The sequence below is a fragment of the Mastomys coucha genome, unplaced genomic scaffold (genome assembly GCF_008632895.1).
Source record: "Mastomys coucha isolate ucsf_1 unplaced genomic scaffold, UCSF_Mcou_1 pScaffold22, whole genome shotgun sequence".
NCBI classification, from domain to species: Eukaryota; Metazoa; Chordata; class Mammalia; order Rodentia; family Muridae; genus Mastomys; species Mastomys coucha.
The window spans coordinates 58,128,451-58,150,214 of NW_022196905.1; the positions used below are offsets into that span (position 1 = coordinate 58,128,451).

Here is a 21,764-nt window from a genome sequence, read left to right on the forward strand (position 1 = left end):
TTTAGGCTGCCATAGCAAACATCTCAGTGTACCTTACAAACAACAGAACATATTTCTCACAGTTCATAAGGAAGTCTGAGGTCAAAGTGCTGGCAGATTTGGTGTCTAGAGAAGGTCCATCTCTGGGTCACAGTCAGAATCCTCTGTGTCCTCCCATGGGAGTGGAGGCCAGCCAGCTCTCTGGAGACTCTATAGAAAGACACTAATCTATTCATGTTGAGTGCCATGCTCATGACCAAAAGCACCAGCTCTTAATACTATCAGCCTAGTGATTAGGTGTCATCAAAGGAGTTTAGGGAAATACAGAATGTAACACCTTCTATATAAAATTCCTAAACTCACCGATTGTAGCACCAACTGGACTCATAGATATCCATCCAACATCCTCTTCTGTCCCCTGCTGGCCTTGGTGAGCACCAGGAATGCCCCTTGTACACACACATATGCAAACAAGCAAGAATAAAATAAAGATGAAAAGCTTTATAGTAAGAATTCTAAGTTCTAGCTTTAGCCCTATCCTTCTCCCATGGTTCATACTTCTCCATAAAACTCATCACTTGACAGAAATGCTTTCTTTATCTGTTTGTTTATTAGCCTGTCTCCCTTGTGAGAATATAGATCATAATAAACAGATCAAAGATAAACATTTGCAATAGACTCACAGGCTATCTTTATGAGCTGCCCATTAACCATGTTTCTATAAAACTGAAACTATCATATCTATGCAAGTGTTAGGTACAATATCTTTCATATGGCATAAGCCCAGGTAACCTCTGCACTGAGGGGTTTGCACACATGCAGTTGGGCCAGATTAATAATGCTTTATTCTCCCTCAGGGGGACTCATAAACCCATTATTGAATCAATACTTCAGCACCTATCAGAACCTTTAAGATGGCATTGTCTTGAAGTTACAAATGAGAGAAGTGAGCCTGTAGCTTTTAACAATCATTGTTGCCTCCTGGGATATGTTTGGTTAATTGGTTGGTTTGATTTGGTTTGGTTTGGTTTGGTTTGGTTTGATTGTTTTGGTTTTTGTTTTTTTGAGACAGGGTTTTTCTGTGTAGCCTGGCTGTCCTAGAATTCAACTTGTAGACCAGGCTGGCCTTGAACTCACAGAGACCCACCTGCCTCTGCCTCCTGAATGCTAAGATTAAAGGCCTGTGTCACCTCTGGCCAGCCAAGGATATTTATTTTTATTTTATGATGTATAATTATACTATATAACAAATATTATATGATTATTGTATTATATATTATATGATATCTTAATAGATTATCAACTCAAGTATTTTCTTTAGCACCTGTTATATTCCAGACATCATATTAGGAATGAGTTAAACTCTTCTCTGTCCTTAGCTAGCTTCCCATCCAAGAAAATAGATCATTAAAAAGTGCTATAGTACCACACGGGTGTTCTAGAGAACCTTGAGGAACTTCTCCAGAGAGATGATATTACATCAGAGCACACACCCCATGAGACCTCTGCTCACTCAGCCCTGTGAGTCCCTTCCTCAGCACCGCACCCTGGGCAATTGTCAAAGTTACTATAGGAAGCATAACCAGTCTCTGAGTACCATGTACCAGAGGTCTGACCCAGGTCATACTCATTCTTTCAGCAATGGGGGGCTACAGCTGTGGCCCCAAGATGCACAAGGTCTCTCCCTACCAGCTGTTGTCTCTGAGCCAGCCCAGGGGTGCCCTAGTGCCAGAGGCCCCGCAGCTAGGCCTTGGCAGGCTCTCCGCTTCCCTGCTGTGCTAGCCGCTGGAAGCCTCAGGGCACACAGCCAAAGCCTTTCCTTAGCTTCACTGAGTGCCTGCTGCAAAATCAGGGGAGCTGCCACATTCTGAAGGATGAAAAATAAATGAAACATGCCTCTCTCTGCTGTCGTGGTCTGTTTCTAGGCCTAGAAGAGAGCGGGGAAGAATTTGCTAGGATGCTTACAGAGCTCCTGTTTGAATTACACGTCGCCGCCACACCTGACAAACTCAATAAGGTCAGAACCAACCCATTCTGTGTCTTTGGTTTTAAAAGGGGCTGGGGAAAGAGGGTCTCAGTGGTAAGATTCCTCAGATCTGCAAGAAATGGAAAAACACCAACACCCCCATGGCATAACAGGGGGAGGGGAGTCTGAGGTCAGTAATTAGTACCTTCGGAGGCACCCTAAGGGATGCAAGGCTTCTGAGACCTCTGTTCTGTAATTTACGAGTAATTATCTAGTGACCTTGAAAAAGTCAGTTGCCCTTTCACGGGGAAATAGAATGTTCTGTCAGAGGATGATTATCTTCAAAGTGAGGTGAGGGGCAATCATCATGGGACTTCCCAGACTCCGCTCCCACCCTTGCTTTTTAAAGAGACATGCCAGTTTTAGAGCAATGCGAGAGGCTCACACCTCTCCTTCCACCTGCACTGCTCCAACACATCTTAGCTTTGACCTTGCAGATTTGACAATGCATTTTGCAAGTTAGTACTAGGTTTAGCTGTAGGATTTCTTAAGGGGATGCTGGTCATTAATCACTCAAAGCTATGTGATTTCTTTTCTTTTCTCTCTCCCTCTCCCTTTCCTCCCATCTCTTACCTTACCTAGCAGTGGTTTGCGTAGCCACTCACCTGTTATAATGGGTGAAGAAAGGAGAGAGTGAGGTATAAAGGTGAGGAGATGAGGAATTTCTTTCTCTCTGTTAGGGGTCAGCGAGCTGGCAGGTCAGCTGGGAAATTACCTCGTTTGTCTCCCTACAGCTCCTGCCAGGGCTTGGAGGGGAGAGAGGGGCTTCTCAGTTGCATGGATCAGCCTTCATTCCTAAAAGAGGACTTCGTATGATAGCTCTCCTCTAATCTGCTAGCTCTCAAATTACCTCCCAACATTCTGACATGTTAAACTTTGACATAGGCTTTAAGGTAACTCAGTTTAGCAATAATATGAGTGACATCTTCTACTTACACAAACAGCTTAAAGGATCTGGTGATCTCTAGAAAAGTCTGTCCGGTCTCCAAATTCAGGAAGCAATAGACCGGGTAGGGAAGGTGGTCTCTGCAGTTTCCAATTACCCACGATTTTGTAGGTCACGGGTTGCCTACTCTCCTGGTAGTGCCGGACCTCTGCTCACTTAGAGGTTAGAGGGCCTGCCATGAATCAGAAGGAGCAAAGTCATCAATCTTCTTCCCATCACTACATTATTGGTTCCTGAGATGATGAGGGCTTTAGGATAACCACCACATGAGGACACTGGCTTCAGCCATGACCCTCTACTGATTTCTAGCCTATGCAAGAAAGAGTACAGTTCATCTTTTTATCACCAGCCATGAAAATGGCTGTAGATTCTGACATGTTAAACGGTACTGTACACTGTAGATTCTGCAGCATCTGTCCTTTTTCTCATCTGAATATCATTCTAAAATGCCCCTTTTGAAGTTCTTAGGCCCTTTGATGTGATCTATATACTTCCCGTTTCACCCTTGTTTCCTAGTTTATATTTTTTCCGAGCCACGAGGTTGCTGTCTACGGGGCTTGAGGAATGGCCCAACATATCTGCCCTGGAGGGTGGGGGTTGAGAGGGCTTGGCTCTCACATTCCCATGGTAAATGTGTTGATTGGTGGGGGCCATTGCAGGCCATGAAGAAAGCTCATGACTGGGTTGAAGAGGATCATCAAAGTGTGGTGTCAATAGATGTGGCCAAAGGGTCAGAGGAGGAAGAGAAGAAAGAAGGAAAGGACGAGAAAGCAGAAGAACCTGAAGAAGACAAAGTGGGAGGCAAAGGAGCTAAGACGGTAGAGGTAAATGGACCTGCATGTGCCATAGCTATCTATGATAATTCTCCAAGGAGCCTCGTTTAAAGTGAGGAGAACCACTTTCTATTTACACCGTGTCCTACATTCTAGTAAGACTGCAATAGACACTCTCTCTTCTCTATCCCAAGACAATTTTTGGCTTAGCGTAGATTTTTGTAGCTTTTCTCCATAATTTTATAATTTAAAAGCAGAAAGATCTTCCGGAACCTAATTGATTTATCTTTATGCAAATCTGTTACTATAAATTGTCTTTATGCTCCCTCGCTAATGAGGCAATTGAAGCTCTCGTTCATTACTGTGGCTTCTTCCTGCAGTTTAGTACACTCATATGCGTAGACTTTATGTCCTGCCTGTGCTCCAGAAGTCATCTGCCATAATTGTTCCTTATGCTGAGTTCCAATTTTAAAGCAACAAAGGTAGACTACTCCAAGGAAAAATGTCCACTGGAGTGTCTTCACGCATCTTCCCTTCCACGCACCCCACTTACGGTAACCTGCCTATTGTGTGGCCAGCAACAGTCCGACTCTTGAAGATGCAAATGTGAATAGGTTTGTCTTGTCCCTGGGGACCTGGCAGCATTGCCATTCAGTAGACACACACACACACACACACACAAACACACGTTGTATGCATAGTTTGTCTTTGTGTGGAGACCTTTTCTCACCCTCTTCAGTCACTTTCCACCTTATTGTTTGAGTCAGGGTCCCACACTGAACCTGGAGCTAACATAACATTGGCTATGGCCAGTGAGCCCCAGGCATCAGCCCATCTCCACCCTCCTGTCCTGGGGTTAAAGCTGTGTAGGTAATGGGGATCCAAACTCTCGTGCAAAAGCACTTTACTGACTAAGCCACCCCACACACACACCCTTTGAGTTTCATAGAGTTACAGGATTACATCATCGAGCAGCCAGGGTGTATCTCAGCAATACAGTATGTGCTTTGAATAGTGTCCTGTTTTTTAATGTGGCAGGGATTTTTGAAAAGAGGCTGCTTGGTGAGTAATTCTCTCATGTGTACTCATTTCAGGACGTGTACATGTTGTCCATTGAAAGCCTGGCTGAAGTCACTGCACGCTGCATCGAGCAGCTTCATAAAGTGGCAGAGTTAATTCTCCATGGACAAGAAGAGGAGAAACCAGCTCAAGACCAAGCAAAAGTTCTTATAAAGTTAATGCAACTTTTAATTCTTACGTTTTAAATTGCATGTGTGTGTGCATGTGTACATGTGTGGATGTGTGTGTGCATGTTGTGTGTGCATGTGAATGTGTGTGCATGTGGATGTGTGCCATTCAAATGTACATACACACATACCCTAAACACCCAAAAGATTTAGATTTTCGTGTCAACTGTTATGGTCATTTTAAGAAATAAGAACTCCCTTAGGAAATACACTATACAAAACAATAACAACAATAATAATACATAGGAGGTTTTGAGAGATTTAAGAGGAGGCACACTGATGCATTCGGATGTATAAACATGTTTATTTTAATAGATCTAATTCTTCAAAGCACCGAACATTGAGGGTAATGATATATTCATACCATACCAACAGAAAAAGGACTCCCTAATATAACTTCTCAGTTCCCTGCACAAAAGTAGGCAGACACACACCACCCTTCTCAGAAACATTACCTGTCCTGCCTGGTCTATCCTCTGGGCATGCTAGCCACTAATGCAAGGCAGTTCCCTGCAGACTGTGTTCCTGTGCCGTACGCTGAAGTTTATGTTCTTCAATAAGCAGTTATTGTTGTTGTTATTAATTTATCTAGTATTATATAAAAATATACACACATATATATATATATATATATATACATATATATGTATGAAAACAGTTGGTACGGGATCTTTTTGAAAATAGAAAATAGTGCTAAAAACAAATAATTAACTTTTATGCTTCTAAGTATATGACATAGAATATCAGCAGATTCCAATACCCCTTTGTTATTATTAAAACAAGGGAACCAGGGGCTGGTGAGATGGCTCAGCGGGTAAGAGCACTGACTGTTCTTCCTAAGGTCCTGAGTTCGGATCCCAGCAACCACATGGTGGCTCACAACCACCCGTAAAGAGATCTGGCGCCTTCTTCTGGTGTGTCTGAATTCAGCTACAGTGAATTACGCTGGAGCAAGTGGGGCTGGAGAGCAGCCACACACATGATGGCTCACAGCCACCTGTACAGCTACAGTGTACTCATACACATAAAATAAATAAAATAAAAAAAAAAAAAAAACAAGGGAACCAAAGTATCTCCCAAGAAAGAACATTGGGACACACACACACACATACACACACACACACACACACAACTCATTATTCACATGCATTTCACCAGCTCACTAGTTTTGCTACATCCGACAAGGCAAATTATGTATTTAGAAACAAACTGCACATTACGTGATAATTCTAGAGAGATAGTATACTTTCTAACATATGGAAGGAAAAGAGAAAAATTTTAAAACGCCAAGGACAGCGTCTAGCTACTACTGCCTTGTCTTTGTACGGAGCTGAAGGAGGAGAGCTGAGGCTCAGAAATCCCAGGGTGGGCATGGATCCTGGGACCTTGCTCTTAGCACCTTTCTGATTCCCTTGTTTGTGCCAACCTCATCCAGCTGTGCTGACCCCTAACTGGTCAGTCGGGTCAGTGAGTGCCCTCCCATACCTGCGCAAGAGCATACAGCATGGTTCTCTGATGTCTTCGGGCCTCACCCACAATGGTTTCTTCAGACACATTTCAGATGGATGCCTCCATATGGTTCATCATACCTAATACTTAGGCCTAGGGGTGTAATTCAGTGGCAAGCCTGCTAGCACATGGAAGCCCTAGGTCTATTCCTTAGCATCATACAGAAAGAGTGAAGGGCAGAGAGATAGATGACTGATTAAGTACAGTACTTGCTGTGTTCACCCGAGCAGCTGACTTCAATCCCCAGCATCCTTACAAAAAAAAAAAAAACAGACAGGGCTGGAGGCACTGTAATCTCAGAGTTGGGGAGACAGAAAGAGAAGGGTCCATCCTCCTTCCCCCAGCATGTGGCATATGCACATATAAATACCTACATACATAAAAAGAAAACTGAATATATAGGTTAGACCGATTCTCTATCAAAACAACTAAACTAAACAAACCATCTTCATTGCCTAAGATCATTACTAAGATCTCCTAACATGCAATATTCTTAATCCAGAGCTTTTGTTCTTCAAATAGTATTTTATTTACTATAAATCACACACTGTAATTGTTAGGAGAAAATCAGACAGAACACGCATTGTTTGGCAATTATATTGCTTTCAGTTTTTGTCATCTGTGGTATAAACATTCTGATTAGTTTTGTCTTTCTTGCTTTATTTTCCTGAGTAAAGACTTAAAAGTGAATGGTCAAAGAAAAGTCCAAATTTTGAGATGTTGTAAAGAAATTTTCCAGGGATCATTATTTTGAGGCAAATAGGAATAACACAATCAGGATACAGAGAGAATCTGGATGTGGTAAAGCGTGTCCCTAGTTCCAGATCTCTGTAGGCTGAGGCAAAAGGATCTCTGTAAGTCAAGGCAGGCCAGACTGGGACACATAGACTGGGGCACACTGCTGAAAGGGAAAGAAATGAGTTGGGTGCTTGCCGAGCATGCCCCAAACCCTGGGTTGTTCTCCAGCACCAACAGGGTTGCATGCGTGTGTGCGTGCGTGAGTGCACATGAGTGAATGCCTGTGTTTGCATTTTTAACCCACTTTCTATACTCGGTACTGTATGTCCCCTGCAGGTTACTTGGCAGATTCAGTTTAGTCATTAGATGACATGTGAATGAGTGCCTCACTGAACATTCATTATTTTAAAATGACCCAGACACCGGAGGAAGCCACCTGGCCTGAGTTTCCACTCCTGTGAAAAAGATGCTCAAGCCTGATATTTCCCTGCACGTGGCTTTGATTCTAAAAGGAGGGCAAATTAATTAGAGGATTATTCCTTAATTAAACATGGAAAGAAAACTGCGAGCCATGAATGATTGTTGAGGATGACTGCACATTTCTGTAGAGCAACTTCAAACTTGGGCACTGCCCTTTTGACGTCACACTGCTGTTCATGTCACACTAATCGTCATGAGGTTTACGTTACTTTATAGAAAACTCCACACACTTCTCTTTTTTTTCTTATTTCAGATTAACCACGGCAATGTGCAATGAAGTAGCCTCCTTATCAAAGAAGTTTACAAATTCTTTAACCACTGTTGGGGTAAGAACACAATTTGGACCATTTTCTTACTTTGTTGAGGGAAGTAGAGCTGTGAGGAGACGTCAGGAATATGATGAATATGATATGTTTTGGCACATCTCCATAATCACAGCTATGTCATACCATTTTCTAAAGTCAGGCTGAGGTCCCCTCTCTAAATACCACTAGCCTAGAGCTCTCCTCTGCCTTGGGCATAGACTCCAGTACGCTCTCTGCCTGGGCTGTAGACTTCAGTCTGCTGTCTCGGACATCGGACTGTTTGGTGAGTGGTCAAATCTCCGTGGACCTCACTTTTATTTATATGTCAAAAGAAAGGGTGTCAAAAGGAGGTACCTTTCCATTGCTTATTATCTATCATCACATTACTCAAGAATTTCTATTAATATAATTAACTTTAAATATTATTGTTCAGTACCACCTTCAGTCTAATAAGCCGCATATGATAAGAATTTAAAAAAGAAAGTGTTGTCAATTAACATCTAAGTGTTTCTATCCTTAAGATAATAGCTGTGAAATATTGCATATATTTCAGTGTGTGGCTTCTGATTACATATCTAGGTTGTGCCCTTTTCTGTCCCAGGTAGTCCTTGTGGGCTGGGGAAATGGCTTAGCAGATGAAGGATTTCATGTGTAAGTGTGAGACTCTGAGTTCAGATCCCCAGAGCAAGCTTGTAATCTCAGTGCTCTGGGGGGTTGGGGGGGAGACTATGGCTCATCCAGGGCAAGATGGCTGGCTGGCTGGAGTAGCCAAATGGGCTAGCTCTAGGTTGAGCAAGAGACCTTGTCTCGGTAAATAAAAAAGAGTGTGATTGAGAAATACACTGAGCATCAACCTCTGTCTCCATACACATGTGCACACACATGTACCCACACATGCATGCAAACATGTGTCATCCCCCATACTACACACATATACATGGGGGAAGAAGGAATCAGTCACATTATAAAGTCAGACAGGAGGAGCAAGAGGGAAACAGCCCTCTTTTATCTTCCTACTTTTAAAGACCCTAGATGCAAGATCTGTTCTTTCCCAGAGACAGGAAACAAGCTTTAGTCAGGGTATTTACAGTGTACAATATTTGCAATGTACAGTTTTACAGGAATGACTGGAAATCTGGAACCAGGGCTTTGCTCTCTCTCTGGGGCCTCTGGGGGTGGGTTACTAATGGCTCAGATAATGGGGAGCTTTATGGAAGTGAGTGGAAGAATGTGAACAGCTTTGGGGACCCAGCAGCAGAGCTCACTCCCACTCCAAAACATCTCTACAATCTGTCTCTCCTTTCACACTCCTTGTTCTGAGTCAGAAGTTTCAGAAGATCAACCAGCATGGGTCAGACAGTCCGATGGCCACCTTGATGTCACTCAGCTGTAATAGGGGGCAAGATGGTGGTGTGTAGACTTAAAGAGGTGCTGGAGTGTGAGTGCACTGTAGGCAAAGAGCAGTTCTTAAGAGAAATGGGATATCTGTCCCCCATATTTCTAAGTGACTCTATGGATAAAGGGTGAGATTCGGGCCACCAAACCATTCTGCTGTCAAGAAGTCTGGTTTGCTCATTCTACCTTGGGCTTATCTATTTTAGGTTTTCAGCAATGCCATATGTATTGATAAGCAGAGTGATGGGGAGATGGAAGCCATTGATAGATGGCTATCAGTCATCTTTTTTGATAGGGAAGCACATCCCTCTACTCCAAGTTGCTTGATGACAGGCTTTGGTGGGAGCGGTGAGTTCCCAAGACAGTTTGAGGGCCTTCCTCATCAATTCAGATTCCAAGCTCTTCTGTTGCATCTCCCCCACTTTCTGCAGTTCACTAGCCAAGGACCCCAAGTCGCAGAAAGAGACGCTGATGCACTCCGGCCTCTCCATTGACCTCCCAGCTCCCCCATCAGCAGCCTGTCAGGCATTATCAGATAACCAACTGTTTGGTGCCCTGGGGCTGTCTGTGGGTTTTTATAGGATTTGTGTTGAACAGATTTTTCTCCCAGAGTGGGTAATAATTGTCATACTGTTTTATTTTCCTTGTACCATATCAGAGTCTAGCATAGTGCTTCCCAAAGCATGCACACTGACCACCTGGAAGCCTTGTTAAAATGCAGATTCTTATTCAGCCAGTCTGTGTGAGCTGAGGACAGGAATTCCGCATTGTTAATTAGCCCTAGGGTGACCAAGCCAAGGCCTTTCCTGAGCCAAGGTCTACACTGGCTGAGCCAAGTTTCTGGCAGGTGGGTATGTGCGTGGACTTACAATTGTACACATACCCAAACATGAGTGCAAACGTTTTCAAGTACAAACACCAGCAAGTGTGTGTTGTCCATTTGGAGACCGTAAAATCTACATCTGAAATGGAGCTCACCACACAGCAAAGCCCACCCCCCCTATGCCTGTAGCTCTGAAGAATCATTTGCATCCATCTTTGTTTCTGCTCTCCAAAGCAGCCATTATTCATAACTTGAAGCTAACGAGTGTGTATTGCTCTCCAGGCCCCGTTTAAATGGTTCACATACCTCATCGATTCTGGAAACCAATGTCATCTCACTGCCCTCATTTTGATTGTATCTTAGAGGTTTATTGATAATCACATAAACATGAAAGCAAATACTATCATGGATTTTCTGGTTACTTACTAAAGTGACTTGAGTGTTTGAGGACTCCCTGCAAGACTCCATTGTGGTTTCCTCAAAGAGACATTAGTCTCTGAAGAGTAATGCCAACGAAGGAAGGCTTATCTGGAAAGATATACTTAATTCATATGCTTTTGTTTGCTTGCCACAGAGCCTTCCAGGTACAGTAAGGAAACTCAGCCGACTAAGATTGCCCCATTAATGATTCATTGCTGTAGGAGTCGGTTGAGCATTTTAGATGGAGAAGCCTGCTGATTGACAGCCGAATAATATAAATAAGGATAAGGATCATCTTTCTCTTTTGGAGCACCTGAAACAGGAACTCGTTCTCCATGCTGCACACACACTCTTGTGGTTTTCAAACCTGGATCTATAGACCTATTTGAAATTTCTATTTAAGAATGCTCTCATCGTGTTGCTCCTCTGGTAGATAACCTACAGTACTTGTGCTCACAGGTGAGGTAGGGGAAGAGAGGGAACAGGGAACAAAGAGAGCAAAGAAAGAACAGGCAGAATAGACCAGTAGGATAGATAAGTGGAGGACTGGAAATTTTGAGGCCAAAAAAATGAAACAACAACAATAATGATGATGATGTCTCAGGGGCTGGAGAGATGACTCCGTAGTTAGAATCATGTACTACTCTTGCAGAGGACCCAAGTTCAGTTCCCAACACCCACCTATTACATATTGAAGAGCATGATTGCCTATAATTACAGCTTCAGAGACTCCAATGCCCTCTTATGGCCCCTAAGGGCACCTGGACTCACATTTACATAACCTACACCAACATATACATGTAATTAAAGATAAGTAGAAGAAAATTCTTAAAAATAGGAATCTCAGTACATTATACAGATACTCTAATTAAAATGTGCAGTGAGGTACAGCGCATGTCTATAATCTCAGTCTTTGGAGGCATGAGGCAGGAAGATCATGAGTTTGAGCTAGTCTGGGCTACACAAAGACCAAAAGGATTTTTTTTAACACAATAATAAAGATCATGACAAACTTATCATCAACATAGTAACCCTAGCAGATATGGGTGTATGATGGTGTCAGACAGATTGAGCGAGCAGAAGATAGGATCCAATCAGCTACCAGCTTCCCATCTCCAAAAAGAGTTTACATTTTTAGCCGTATAAACTCACGTAAATTACCCAACCTCCCGATTGCTATTTCTTTATCAGGCTAGTGCCTAGGCTTTCCGCAGCACCAAGCCCCTCCTAGGACTGCTGGTAGAGTTAGAGATTGCATAAGGAGGGTGCAGACACAAAGCCTGGTCTACGGTGAGCACACTTCTTCCTCTAAGACATTCCTCTACAAAGCAGTGTCTCACATTTGATGTGCTAAGCCTAATGATACGAGGCTCTAATCCGTCAATTTCATACTTTCAATTTCACAGAGCAACAAGAAGGCTGAAGTCCTTAACCCCATGATCAATAGTGTGTTTTTAGAGGTAAGTAGCCCCCAGAGAGAAAGTACTCCGAATCAAAGTGAATATTACAGCTATGTTCTTTTATTCTCTTTTCTTCCTCCCAGTCAGCAAGTGTTATTGGAATTCTAAATCTTATCATCAACAGTCTAACAGTCTGTGTCTGTGTGTGTGTGTGTGTGTGTGTGTGTGTGTGTGTGTGTGTCCACTTCTGTAGCTCAGCCAGCTGTAAAGCGTCTGGTTGAGCAGCATGCCTAATTTCCTAGAATTCCTGGTTATAAAAGGAAATGCTAAGCTTGCAGGTTATTTCCTGCCACCATTTCGCCCAGCAGACGCAGATTTTTGCTGCCAAGTTTGACACTGTGATTATTGGCTGCAATGGAGGATTATTACCCACTGGTGATTTTCATAAAAACAGGCATTTCCCTTTGCTCACAAGAACTTTTAGCAGAGCTGAGTCTCAGTTTCAGGTTAGCAAAAATGATGCTGAACAGACGTCTGCCCATTCAGAAACAAACGTAGAGTCCCTGTGAGAGAGGGCTCACTGCCTGCCCTGCCTGCTCATCAGGACTTTGTAGCAGCAGCTGCACAGATGGAAGGCTATCCTAGCACTGCTGTGGCTCTGCAGAAAACGAACCCAGTGATGTAAGAGGGAAGCAGTCCAAGATGCCTTTCCTAGTCTTGGAGTGTGGGCACTGGGTTCTGCCTGTGAGCAGTGGAGGAGGATCTTCCATCAGAGACTAGGCTGCCAAACTCTTGCATGTAGGGTAGCCACAGGTCCTCCCAAGCAGGCGTGGAACATGGGCAATGCTACAATGCCATTGTCTTCGCATTTGGATGGAAAAAGTAAGCTCTGGAAATTACACAGGCTCAGAAATGCTGCCTAAGAACTGACGGCAATGTTGGTGGGAATTGTGTCTCATCGTTAAGCAAAACTGCCCATGGACAAAACTTAAGCAAGTGGTGGCAGCAAGTATCATTGCTTAGGACACAGTCATGCAATGGAGTCAGCCAGAAGGGGCAGGAACTGTAGGGACGAGTCCAGTGGGACAGACACAGCTGATAGAAACCCTGGAAGGCAGAGGCAGAATGTCAGATAAGAAAATCTATCTTCTGGAAAACCAGGCACGGTGCTGTTTATGAGCAATCCCAGTACTCAGAGGTCTGAGGCAGGAGGATGGGGAGTTCAAGGCCAACACAGCTATATAGTGAGCCTCAGTCTCACTTCTCAGTTTCCCATCCCAGATCTCTGTCTTGGCTGCCAGGTTAAACATATACATTAGCACATTAATTTACCATATTTATGCACCACAAATATGACATCCAATAATTATCCACTGGCCAAGGAGAAACTTTCACATTCTAGATACCCTCCCTAAACTTCATCTGTTGGCCATTTTTACAATAATCTCTCCAGGGCACTCTGTCTGGAGCTTTCTGTAAATCAGTGTGGTTTAGACCCTAGCCTCCTCTGTCCTGTGACTTCATGACAATGAGGTTGACCTGAGAAAGGGGTGGATAATACTGGCCATGCCATTTGAAGACACTACAAGCATACACATATCTGTTTTCTTGGTCAACCAGACTATATTTAGAAATTCATAGGGAGACCCTAGATTTTTGTTCAGCTTTGAAATGTCTACCTTTCTGTGCCCTATTTTTCTAAAAAATGGCTTTAAGTAAGTTCTTATACTGAACTTCATTTTGTTGCATAAACATCATAAGCGAAAACAATGCTACTTATTTGGTTTAATAAGGGACAGATATCTTTTTGTAGTCATTCATGACAAGATTTATTGAGCACCTACTATGTATTCACCATAAAGAAATATATCACTCCCACAGATACATGTTCTTAAAGATGGTTTATAATAATTCTTAACATACTTTAAGATATTTAATAAGATGTTCTCTAAACCTTAAAGTGCTTGAAGAACCAAGTAAATGGGTGATTGTTTAAAATGTGCAACCCTTCAATTTATTACAATTTTTCAATCTCTTTGAACTTTTTGTTTTATTCCAGATTACCTCTAGGGTAAAAAATAATGTATGAAAAGGGGTATGAAAGAATATTTATTTTTGAGATGGGAATCTCACTATGTTGCCTTGGCTGGCCTAGAACTCACTATGTAGACCAGGCTAGCCTAGAACTCACAAAGATCTACCTGCCTGTACCTCCCAAGAACTAGGATTTAAAGGTGTGCACAACTACACCTGCCTGGCCTGAGGAAGTATTTTAGCTTAGGGTGTGTGATAGCAAAATTACAAAGCTGAGAAGGTTTTCAACAGAAAACTAAAGGGGTGTTAGCCAAGTAAAACCCCGACCTGCATTTCAAAAATGCCCACTAACCCCATCATACACACGGTGGTGGCAAAGGGTGGGAAGTCGTAAGTTGGCCAAGTGGGGTACTGATCCAGGGAGATGCGTCTAAGACTTTGCAGGGAGCAGTGGTACTGATGCTACGCTCTTCTGAGATGCATCTGTTCTTTCCAGGCTGAGATTCTCTGGCATGTTTCTGTTTGAGACCATCACTGACATCCCTACCAGCAGTGTCCAAAATAGCCACGCCCCGTGGCTTATCCCAGGGCAAATGGTGCCTGTAGCCTTGAAAGGGAGAAAATTCCTCCTTTGTATTTGCTCTGTTCCTGTGGTAGAAGCCACTGTGACTGTCCCCCTATGGACCAAGTAGATATCTGAATTCTCTGAGTAGCATGTTTGTGTGCCTCTTTTGTTTTTCAGCTGTATGTTTCCTGAAGCAACCAAATAAAAACTCAAGAACAATTTATTTGCAACCTAGAAAAATAAAATTCTCTTAAAAAAAAAAAAAAGTCAAGTAAAGGTGTGGTGTTTCTTCTTTCCTGACATCTGGAATGTTTCTGATGTTAAGTGTGGTAGTGATTAACTGTTGACCATATCACAGTCACTTCTGTGAATTCTATAATTCTTAAGTATAGAGCAGAAGAAATAATCTAGATTTATAATTTTCACATCAGAGGGATTTGTACATTAACTAGAAATACGAAAGAAAAACAAATACCTCCAAGGCATTAGCTTTGAGGACTTAGTCTCTCTGCCGTCAGTGCTGGGGAAGTGGCTCAGCAGGCAAAGTGTTGAGAAAGCACAATACCCAGAGTGTAGACCCCCAGAATCCATGTAAAGGCTGTGTGCACACCTATAATCCCAGCAGTGGGAGGCAGAGACAGGAAGATCCCTGAGGCTCACTGGCCAGCCAGTGTAAAGCCAGTGGATGAGTTCCAGGTTCACTGAGTGTTATGGTTCATATACTCTCTGCGCAGGGAATGGCTCTATTAGAAGGTGTAGTCCTGTTGGAGTAGGTGTGGACTTGTTAGAGGAAGTGTGTCACTGTGGGTGTGGGCTTTAAGACCTTCCTCCTAGCTACCTGGAAGTCAGTCTTCTCCTAGTGGCCTTCAGATGAAGATGTAGAACTCTCAGATCCTCCTGCACCATACCTGCCTGGATGCTGCCATGCTCCTTGCCCCAAAGAAATGTTGCCCTTGTAAGAGTTGCCTTGGTCATGGTGTCTGTTCACAACAGTAAAGCCCTAAGACAGTGAGAGACCAGGCATCAAAAGGAAATGACCAGAAAAACAGGAGAGGAAGATAGCCACTGAGGCCAACTCAGACACACACACACAGGCACAAGTCTGCCTGCAGGAATATGTGTGCACACCACACACACATACCTGAAAGAGAAGTTCAAAACGCAAGGCAGTAAGTACATGCCTGTAATAACAGCACTCAGGAGGTAAGGCAAGAAGATCAGAAGGTCAAGATCATCCTCGGCTACATAGCTGGGCTACCTGAGGGCCCATCTTTTTTTAAAAAAAATTATTTATTTATTTATTATATGTGAGATATGAGTACACTGTAGCTGTCTTCAGACCCTCCAGAAGAGGGGGTCAGATCTCATTAAGGATGGTTGTGAGCCACCATGTGGTTGCTGGGAATTGAACTCAGGCCCTCTGGAAGAGCAGTCAGTGCTCTTAACTGCTGAGCCATCTCTCCAGTCCCTGAGGTCCCATCCTTTAAAACGCTACCTAGACATCTATTTAGTCTACAGCAAAAACTGTAATTATAAAACAAAGTTTAAAACAACATTAAAATAATAGATTTAAAGTAAGCAATATTATTGACATTTTATTTACTTATTTATCTTTTAATGAAAAAAAATTCAAGGTTTCCAAGTGGAGACATGAACTGAAGGATTGCATGATCTATTATCTGTAAATTAAACTGTTTAAGAGAGAACAGTCATTGACTGTAGACCCATTGTTTAGGATTTCTCTCAGTACTGGCTTCCACCATCACTTTGAAATAATTGCTGCTTTGCTTTGCTTTAAAAACTGTCAAAGCACATGGTCCAGACCTGAGGAAATGTGAATCCATTCCTGAATGAATGATTTAGCAGGCTTACCATGAAAGTTTGCTATTTCTTCAATAATACTTTACATAAACGAGGTTCATTGCACTGTACACAATTACCCTGAACAAGCAATGCCAGATTTTTGCATCAAGTACAACATAAATTCTGGTCTAAATAATGAATATAGCCCCAAGTCTGTGCCTTATTAAATAAAAAGCATCCGAAGCCTATTTCAAATCCAAAGTAAAAAGCATTCAAGAAAAGAATTGCTTTGGGGTACTAATACACACAGATGTAAAGGACAAACTGAGTCCCAGAGCTCAAAGGACAGGCCTAAGTTAGCGTTCTCGACCCTGAGAACAGGATGTGTGCCTTCAATGCGTCTCACACACGGCTGGACACAAGCTCAGAGTTAAAGGAGCATGTGACTCATTGAAGCTGTGGCCCAAGGAAGCCCCACACGCCAACAAAGAAATGGCACACTCCAGACACAGAGCAAGGGGGACCAGGAATGTCTCCACACTTCTGGTTCCAGGCAGAAACAATGTAAGGAAAGGACAATTTCTTTGTCGAAAGATTTCATTTTTCGTAATGGAGAAGATAGAGTGAGACTGGACAGCTAGTGACTGCGGGGGCAGGGGCTGCTCACATCATGACTGACCAACAGGATCTTGGGCCCCTTCAAAGGCCCCTAATGACATGTTTTCAACAACTAGTTCTTTCATTCCTCACACTCTACCTAAAATGCCCAGGGCCTCACAAAAAAAGCCAAAACACACACACACACACACACACACACACACACACACGCACACAAAACAAAACAAAAACAACCACCACCAATTGGGGAACACTCTTTGAAAGCAAAGCCTGGGGTCGGGTGGGCACATTTCAGATTTAGCCCATAAGAAGGGAAACGTCAACAATGTGCTGGCTAGAGGAACGAGTAAATTACCAAAGAAGCCCCAATGCAGGAAGCCCAGGCGTTCTTGAGCTGTGTAGAAAGACATCAGCCGCTCTGAAGCGCTTATGATTCCAGAGACACACTTTCTGCACAGGCTGGCCTCGCTGCACGAGTTTGAGAAACAAAAACAGGAAGGGTCCTCTCAAATTTGCAAAATGTTGAAATAATCACTGCATTTCTCTTTGTCCTAAAAAAAAAAAAAAGTGCTGTGTGTGCGCTCACACGTGCACACAGGCACACGCATGCTGAACAGGGAAGGCTGGCCATGCTACACAGCTTCAATTGGTTAATTTTGTAAAAGTAATTACATGGCCAAGCTGGAGTGGATTTTTGGTTTGGGTTTCTGGTTTTTCTTTTCTTTCCTTCCTTCCTTCCTTCCTTCCTTCCTTCTTTCTTCTTTCTTTCTTGTTTTTTTTTTTTTTTGATAATATAAGAAATTGCCCTTTGATCCTTTCTTTAAGCATGCCCTGCATGCTAATGTTTAGACCCAGGATTCAGCTTGGCTCTTTAAATTACCTTGTTTGTAAAGGCACTTCAGAAAAGATGATACTGAAAAATCCATATCATAATGGTGATCCCGTTCTGGTTTTGTAGTTGATTGGAATTCATAATGCCACTAGAATGGCTTCTGACCAGACAGCCTTCTCAAGAAACAAGATAAATGAGGGATTAACTTGTACTGTATTTTCTGAGCTATCTCGTTTCATAGGCAGGTTTGTATTTTTGTTTCCTATGTGTTCACAGGTCTGAAGGAAGACATGGTTTTCTTCCATTTCTATCTTCCATCCTATACTTTATACTTTGAATGTAGAGCCTTTACGGTTAAATTATGACAATCCACACGTGAGAACATGTTGATGCTATTTCTCCTAGCTCTAGTGTCAGAGGTCATCACAGATTGGGCATACAGAGAGTGCACAGTGTTGGGATTTGTGTTGGGAATTGAACTAAATCCACCTTTGTGTGGATCACAGAGGATTTTTTTGTTTGTTTGTTTTTTTGGCATGAGCCATCAGCCAAGAAGCAATAGAATTATGTCAGTCTGTAGTGACTGCAACTCACACGATTGGCCTGCCTCTTGTATTAGTCTCAAAGAAAGTTTAATCTGAAAAGAATAATATATGGATGCCTTCAATGCCTTCTCTGAGTGCAGAAGTTTGGGGTGATCCAGAGTTGATCTATCTTCCTGCCCTGTATGTTCAACTGGCAAGCTTCTCGATGAGATTTGGAAGAAAAAGGCAGTACAGAAGCCAAGGCCAGATGGGTGAAACCTTGGCAAAAAGCAAAGCTAAGCCTTTGAGTCCTTGCCATCTTTATCCTGTTTCTCTCACAGGATTTTTTTTTTTAACTATCATTAAGTACACAGCTTCCAGGATCAGTTTTTACCAATCTGCCCGGCTTTTCCCTCTCTCTAATTTCCTTTCCCCATTTACCAGAGAACCATCCACTCAGAATTTCAACCATGATCGTTCATATGTATTTACTGTATGCTGGGCTGTGTGTTTAGTATTTAATGCATGGTTCCATTAAATATTCACAATCATCCGTGTTGTATTTTATAAAAATATAAGGAAGGAAGGAAGGAAGGAAGGAAGGAAGGAAGGAAGGAAGGAAGGAAGGAAGGAATATGTTTGATGGAGGTGTAGTCAGGTGTCGAGGGAAGGGGGTCCCTCTGCAGGCCCATGCTGAGGCATCCCCTCCCCCTGCGGGACCAGCCACACGGTATAGTATAGAATCGACTTTATTCAGGGCATGGGAAAGGAAGTTGAGAAGGTAGTAGAGGCAGAGAGCGGGAGAGTAGAGAAGTAGAGGAGTAGAGGCAGGCCATGAGCACGTGGAGAAAGATGGGGGAGGGAAATGAGAGGAAGGGAATGGGAGGAGGGGACAAGAGGAGAGAGAGGGGGCAAGAAGGCAAGAGAAAGAGAGAGGAGGGGTGAGCAACCCCTTTTATAGTGAGACAGGCACACCTGGCTATTGCTAGATAACTGTGGGTCGGGGCTTAGACAAAATGCTAACAACCCGATTGGAAGCTGGGTGACTTTAAAATTATAATCCCCACCACAAGAACAAAAACAGAGACTCAGACAAGTTAGGTAAGTGGCCCAGAGTTGCACGAGTAACAACGGAACTGGAATTTGAACCCAGGACAGTCTGACCTCACTAGCTAGCATTTTGAACACGTTAGGACCATCTAACCTAAGAGCAAAGCCACTCTCACCTTTGGGGAGATCTGAACACTCAGGTTTATAGGCTTAGGCGCCGTGGAAGTCCCCGGAGTATGCAACTGAAAGCTTTAGATGTCTGCTTTGTTTGTTCTCGTGCAGCTGAAAACAAACAGGGACTGAAGAGAGTAGACTGGAGCACATGGGGTTATCTGGTTCCTGGTGGCCCCCACCACAGCTTTCTTATCCCTTCTCAGACATTGACACTCAGACATTGATGCTCAGCGATCCTGTCCTCTCCGTTTCCTCTTTCCTCCCTGTCCCCTCTCCACGCCAGGGAAGTCAGTCAGTAACCAGTACCATCCCTGAACATTGAATACTCTCTCCTCGCTTCCTGGAGCACGGCAGTTTTTAATGCTCTCCCCGCCTTGAAGATCACAGCCTTGTCTAGACAAGCTTTAACCTGTGTCTTCACCAAGTTCCATAAGAGCCTGAGAAACGTTCTTAAAAAATGCTGGCTGATGCTCCTGTTCCCTGGACTTGGCACTGCGGCCAAGAGACAATGGTGGTGGTGACAGCGGTGATGGTGATGATGATCGATGAAATAATGGTAATACACATTTAATTATCTCTTGCGTTTCGGATACCCGGAGTAAGCACTCTGCCTCCAGTCCCATGTAATCCCCAACACTAATCTCATAAGATAGCTACGGTTACTATCATATTCATTTACAGATGAAAAGCTCAATCAGAGAGGTAAAATAAGCTGCCTATGATCATCCAACTCCCAACTGCAAGAGCAGAGATTCCTATCCCAACCATAAATCAAAAGCTGGACAGAGCTCAAGAGCATGCTGATAGCTGACAATAAAAGAGAATGTGCGTCCCTTTGTTTTCCCATTGGCTGAGCTCTTTGCTTCTGATAACAGCTGAATGTCCATTTTTGTATCCCGTAATCCCCACAGAGTGCTGTGGCTCTGTGACCCTGCCAGTGCCTTTGAGCCCAGGAGATGGCAAGTCACTTGCTCGTCCCATTCTCCCTTGTGGTCCTCATGCTATGACCTTCAAAAGCTGAGTGACCCATTGTTCACTGGAAACTCAGATTGTTTCTTGTTGACAGTGTTGTTGTGTCATGAAAGGCTGGTGTCTCTGGACAAGGTTGAGGATGGGGTGGAGGGAAGCAATTCACTGCTGGGAACTAACCCAGGATGAGAAAGCAAATGGTGAGCGACCGGACAGGCCATTTCGCTGTCAGCAAAAGGCCTTTGATACCCGTGAGCTGTTGAGGTTTGGTCTGTTGCTACGTATTGTAATGCTAGGTTCTATACAGAAATTCTAGCTGCTAATGGGTGAATGTTCACCTTTACCAGCTTCTATTGTGAAAACCTTGTTCCTTAATTTAAAACTGGGGGGAGAGGGGGGCAGGAGAGAAGACGGACCTTGAGCACATGGCAGGAGAAAGAACAGATATCTGGGGTACACTGCTGGGAAAGTAGCCAGGCCAGCAGTTGGAAAAGTAGATAAGTGTTACCCCCCAGGAATTGTCGATGGGTCTCATTCATATGCAAGCTAGGCGGGGATACTTTGGTTCTACAACAGTGAGCATCTTAGTTGGAGGCGCGCTCTTCGCCTGCAGAGCCTCATGCCCCACCCCCTCTGTCATATTTTCAAGCCTCCATTCAAAAGCCTCCTGTGGCCACACACCTGTAATTCCAGCAATCAGGAGGTGGAGGCAAGAAGATCAGGAGTTAAGATTATCCTTGGCTACAGAGAGAGAAAGTTCAAGGCTAGCCCGGGCTACCTGTTTCAAAACAATAACAACACAGTTTTTTGAGTGAAGCCCCTCCCCTGCCTGCTCACTTTCCCTTCAGGCCATCTCCATGTAACATCCTCTGTGTCACACCTCCGTGTCTACTCTGTGCCTGACGTTGGGATGTGATTTCCACACTCCAGGATTGATTTTTCATTACTTTGCTCTCTTGTCGTGGTCCCAGCACCTTACTTAGTTAGCACCTAACTGGCCTTCAGTAATTTCTACTTTGAGGAATTCACCCTTTGAGGCGCCTGTCAAGACTTTAAAGTAGGATTAACTATAATGAATATTAGGTTAACTATGGAATGTTGTGAAACTATTAAAAAAAAATAAAAAGAACCAAAAGAATGAAATGTCCCTCTGT

At 43.4% G+C, this 21,764-nt stretch overlaps 1 protein-coding gene across 2 annotated transcripts in view; it reads left to right on the plus strand.

Moving 5' to 3' along the window:
- Fam114a1 (family with sequence similarity 114 member A1) overlaps positions 1-14,911 on the plus strand; it is a 77,968-nt gene extending 63,057 nt beyond the window's left edge. Inside the window, exons 9-14 of one of the 2 annotated variants that reach the window (XM_031342399.1) lie at positions 1,905-1,996; positions 3,611-3,775; positions 4,819-4,958; positions 7,952-8,024; positions 12,048-12,101; positions 14,572-14,911. In XM_031342399.1, the coding sequence (XP_031198259.1) occupies positions 1,905-1,996; positions 3,611-3,775; positions 4,819-4,958; positions 7,952-8,024; positions 12,048-12,101; positions 14,572-14,601 (554 nt within the window). In that variant the 3' untranslated portion in view covers positions 14,602-14,911. The remainder of the gene's footprint in view (positions 1-1,904; positions 1,997-3,610; positions 3,776-4,818; positions 4,959-7,951; positions 8,025-12,047; positions 12,102-14,571) is intronic. The other variant, XM_031342400.1, reaches the window with a different exon arrangement.
- The last annotated feature ends 6,853 nt before the right edge of the window (positions 14,912-21,764 follow it).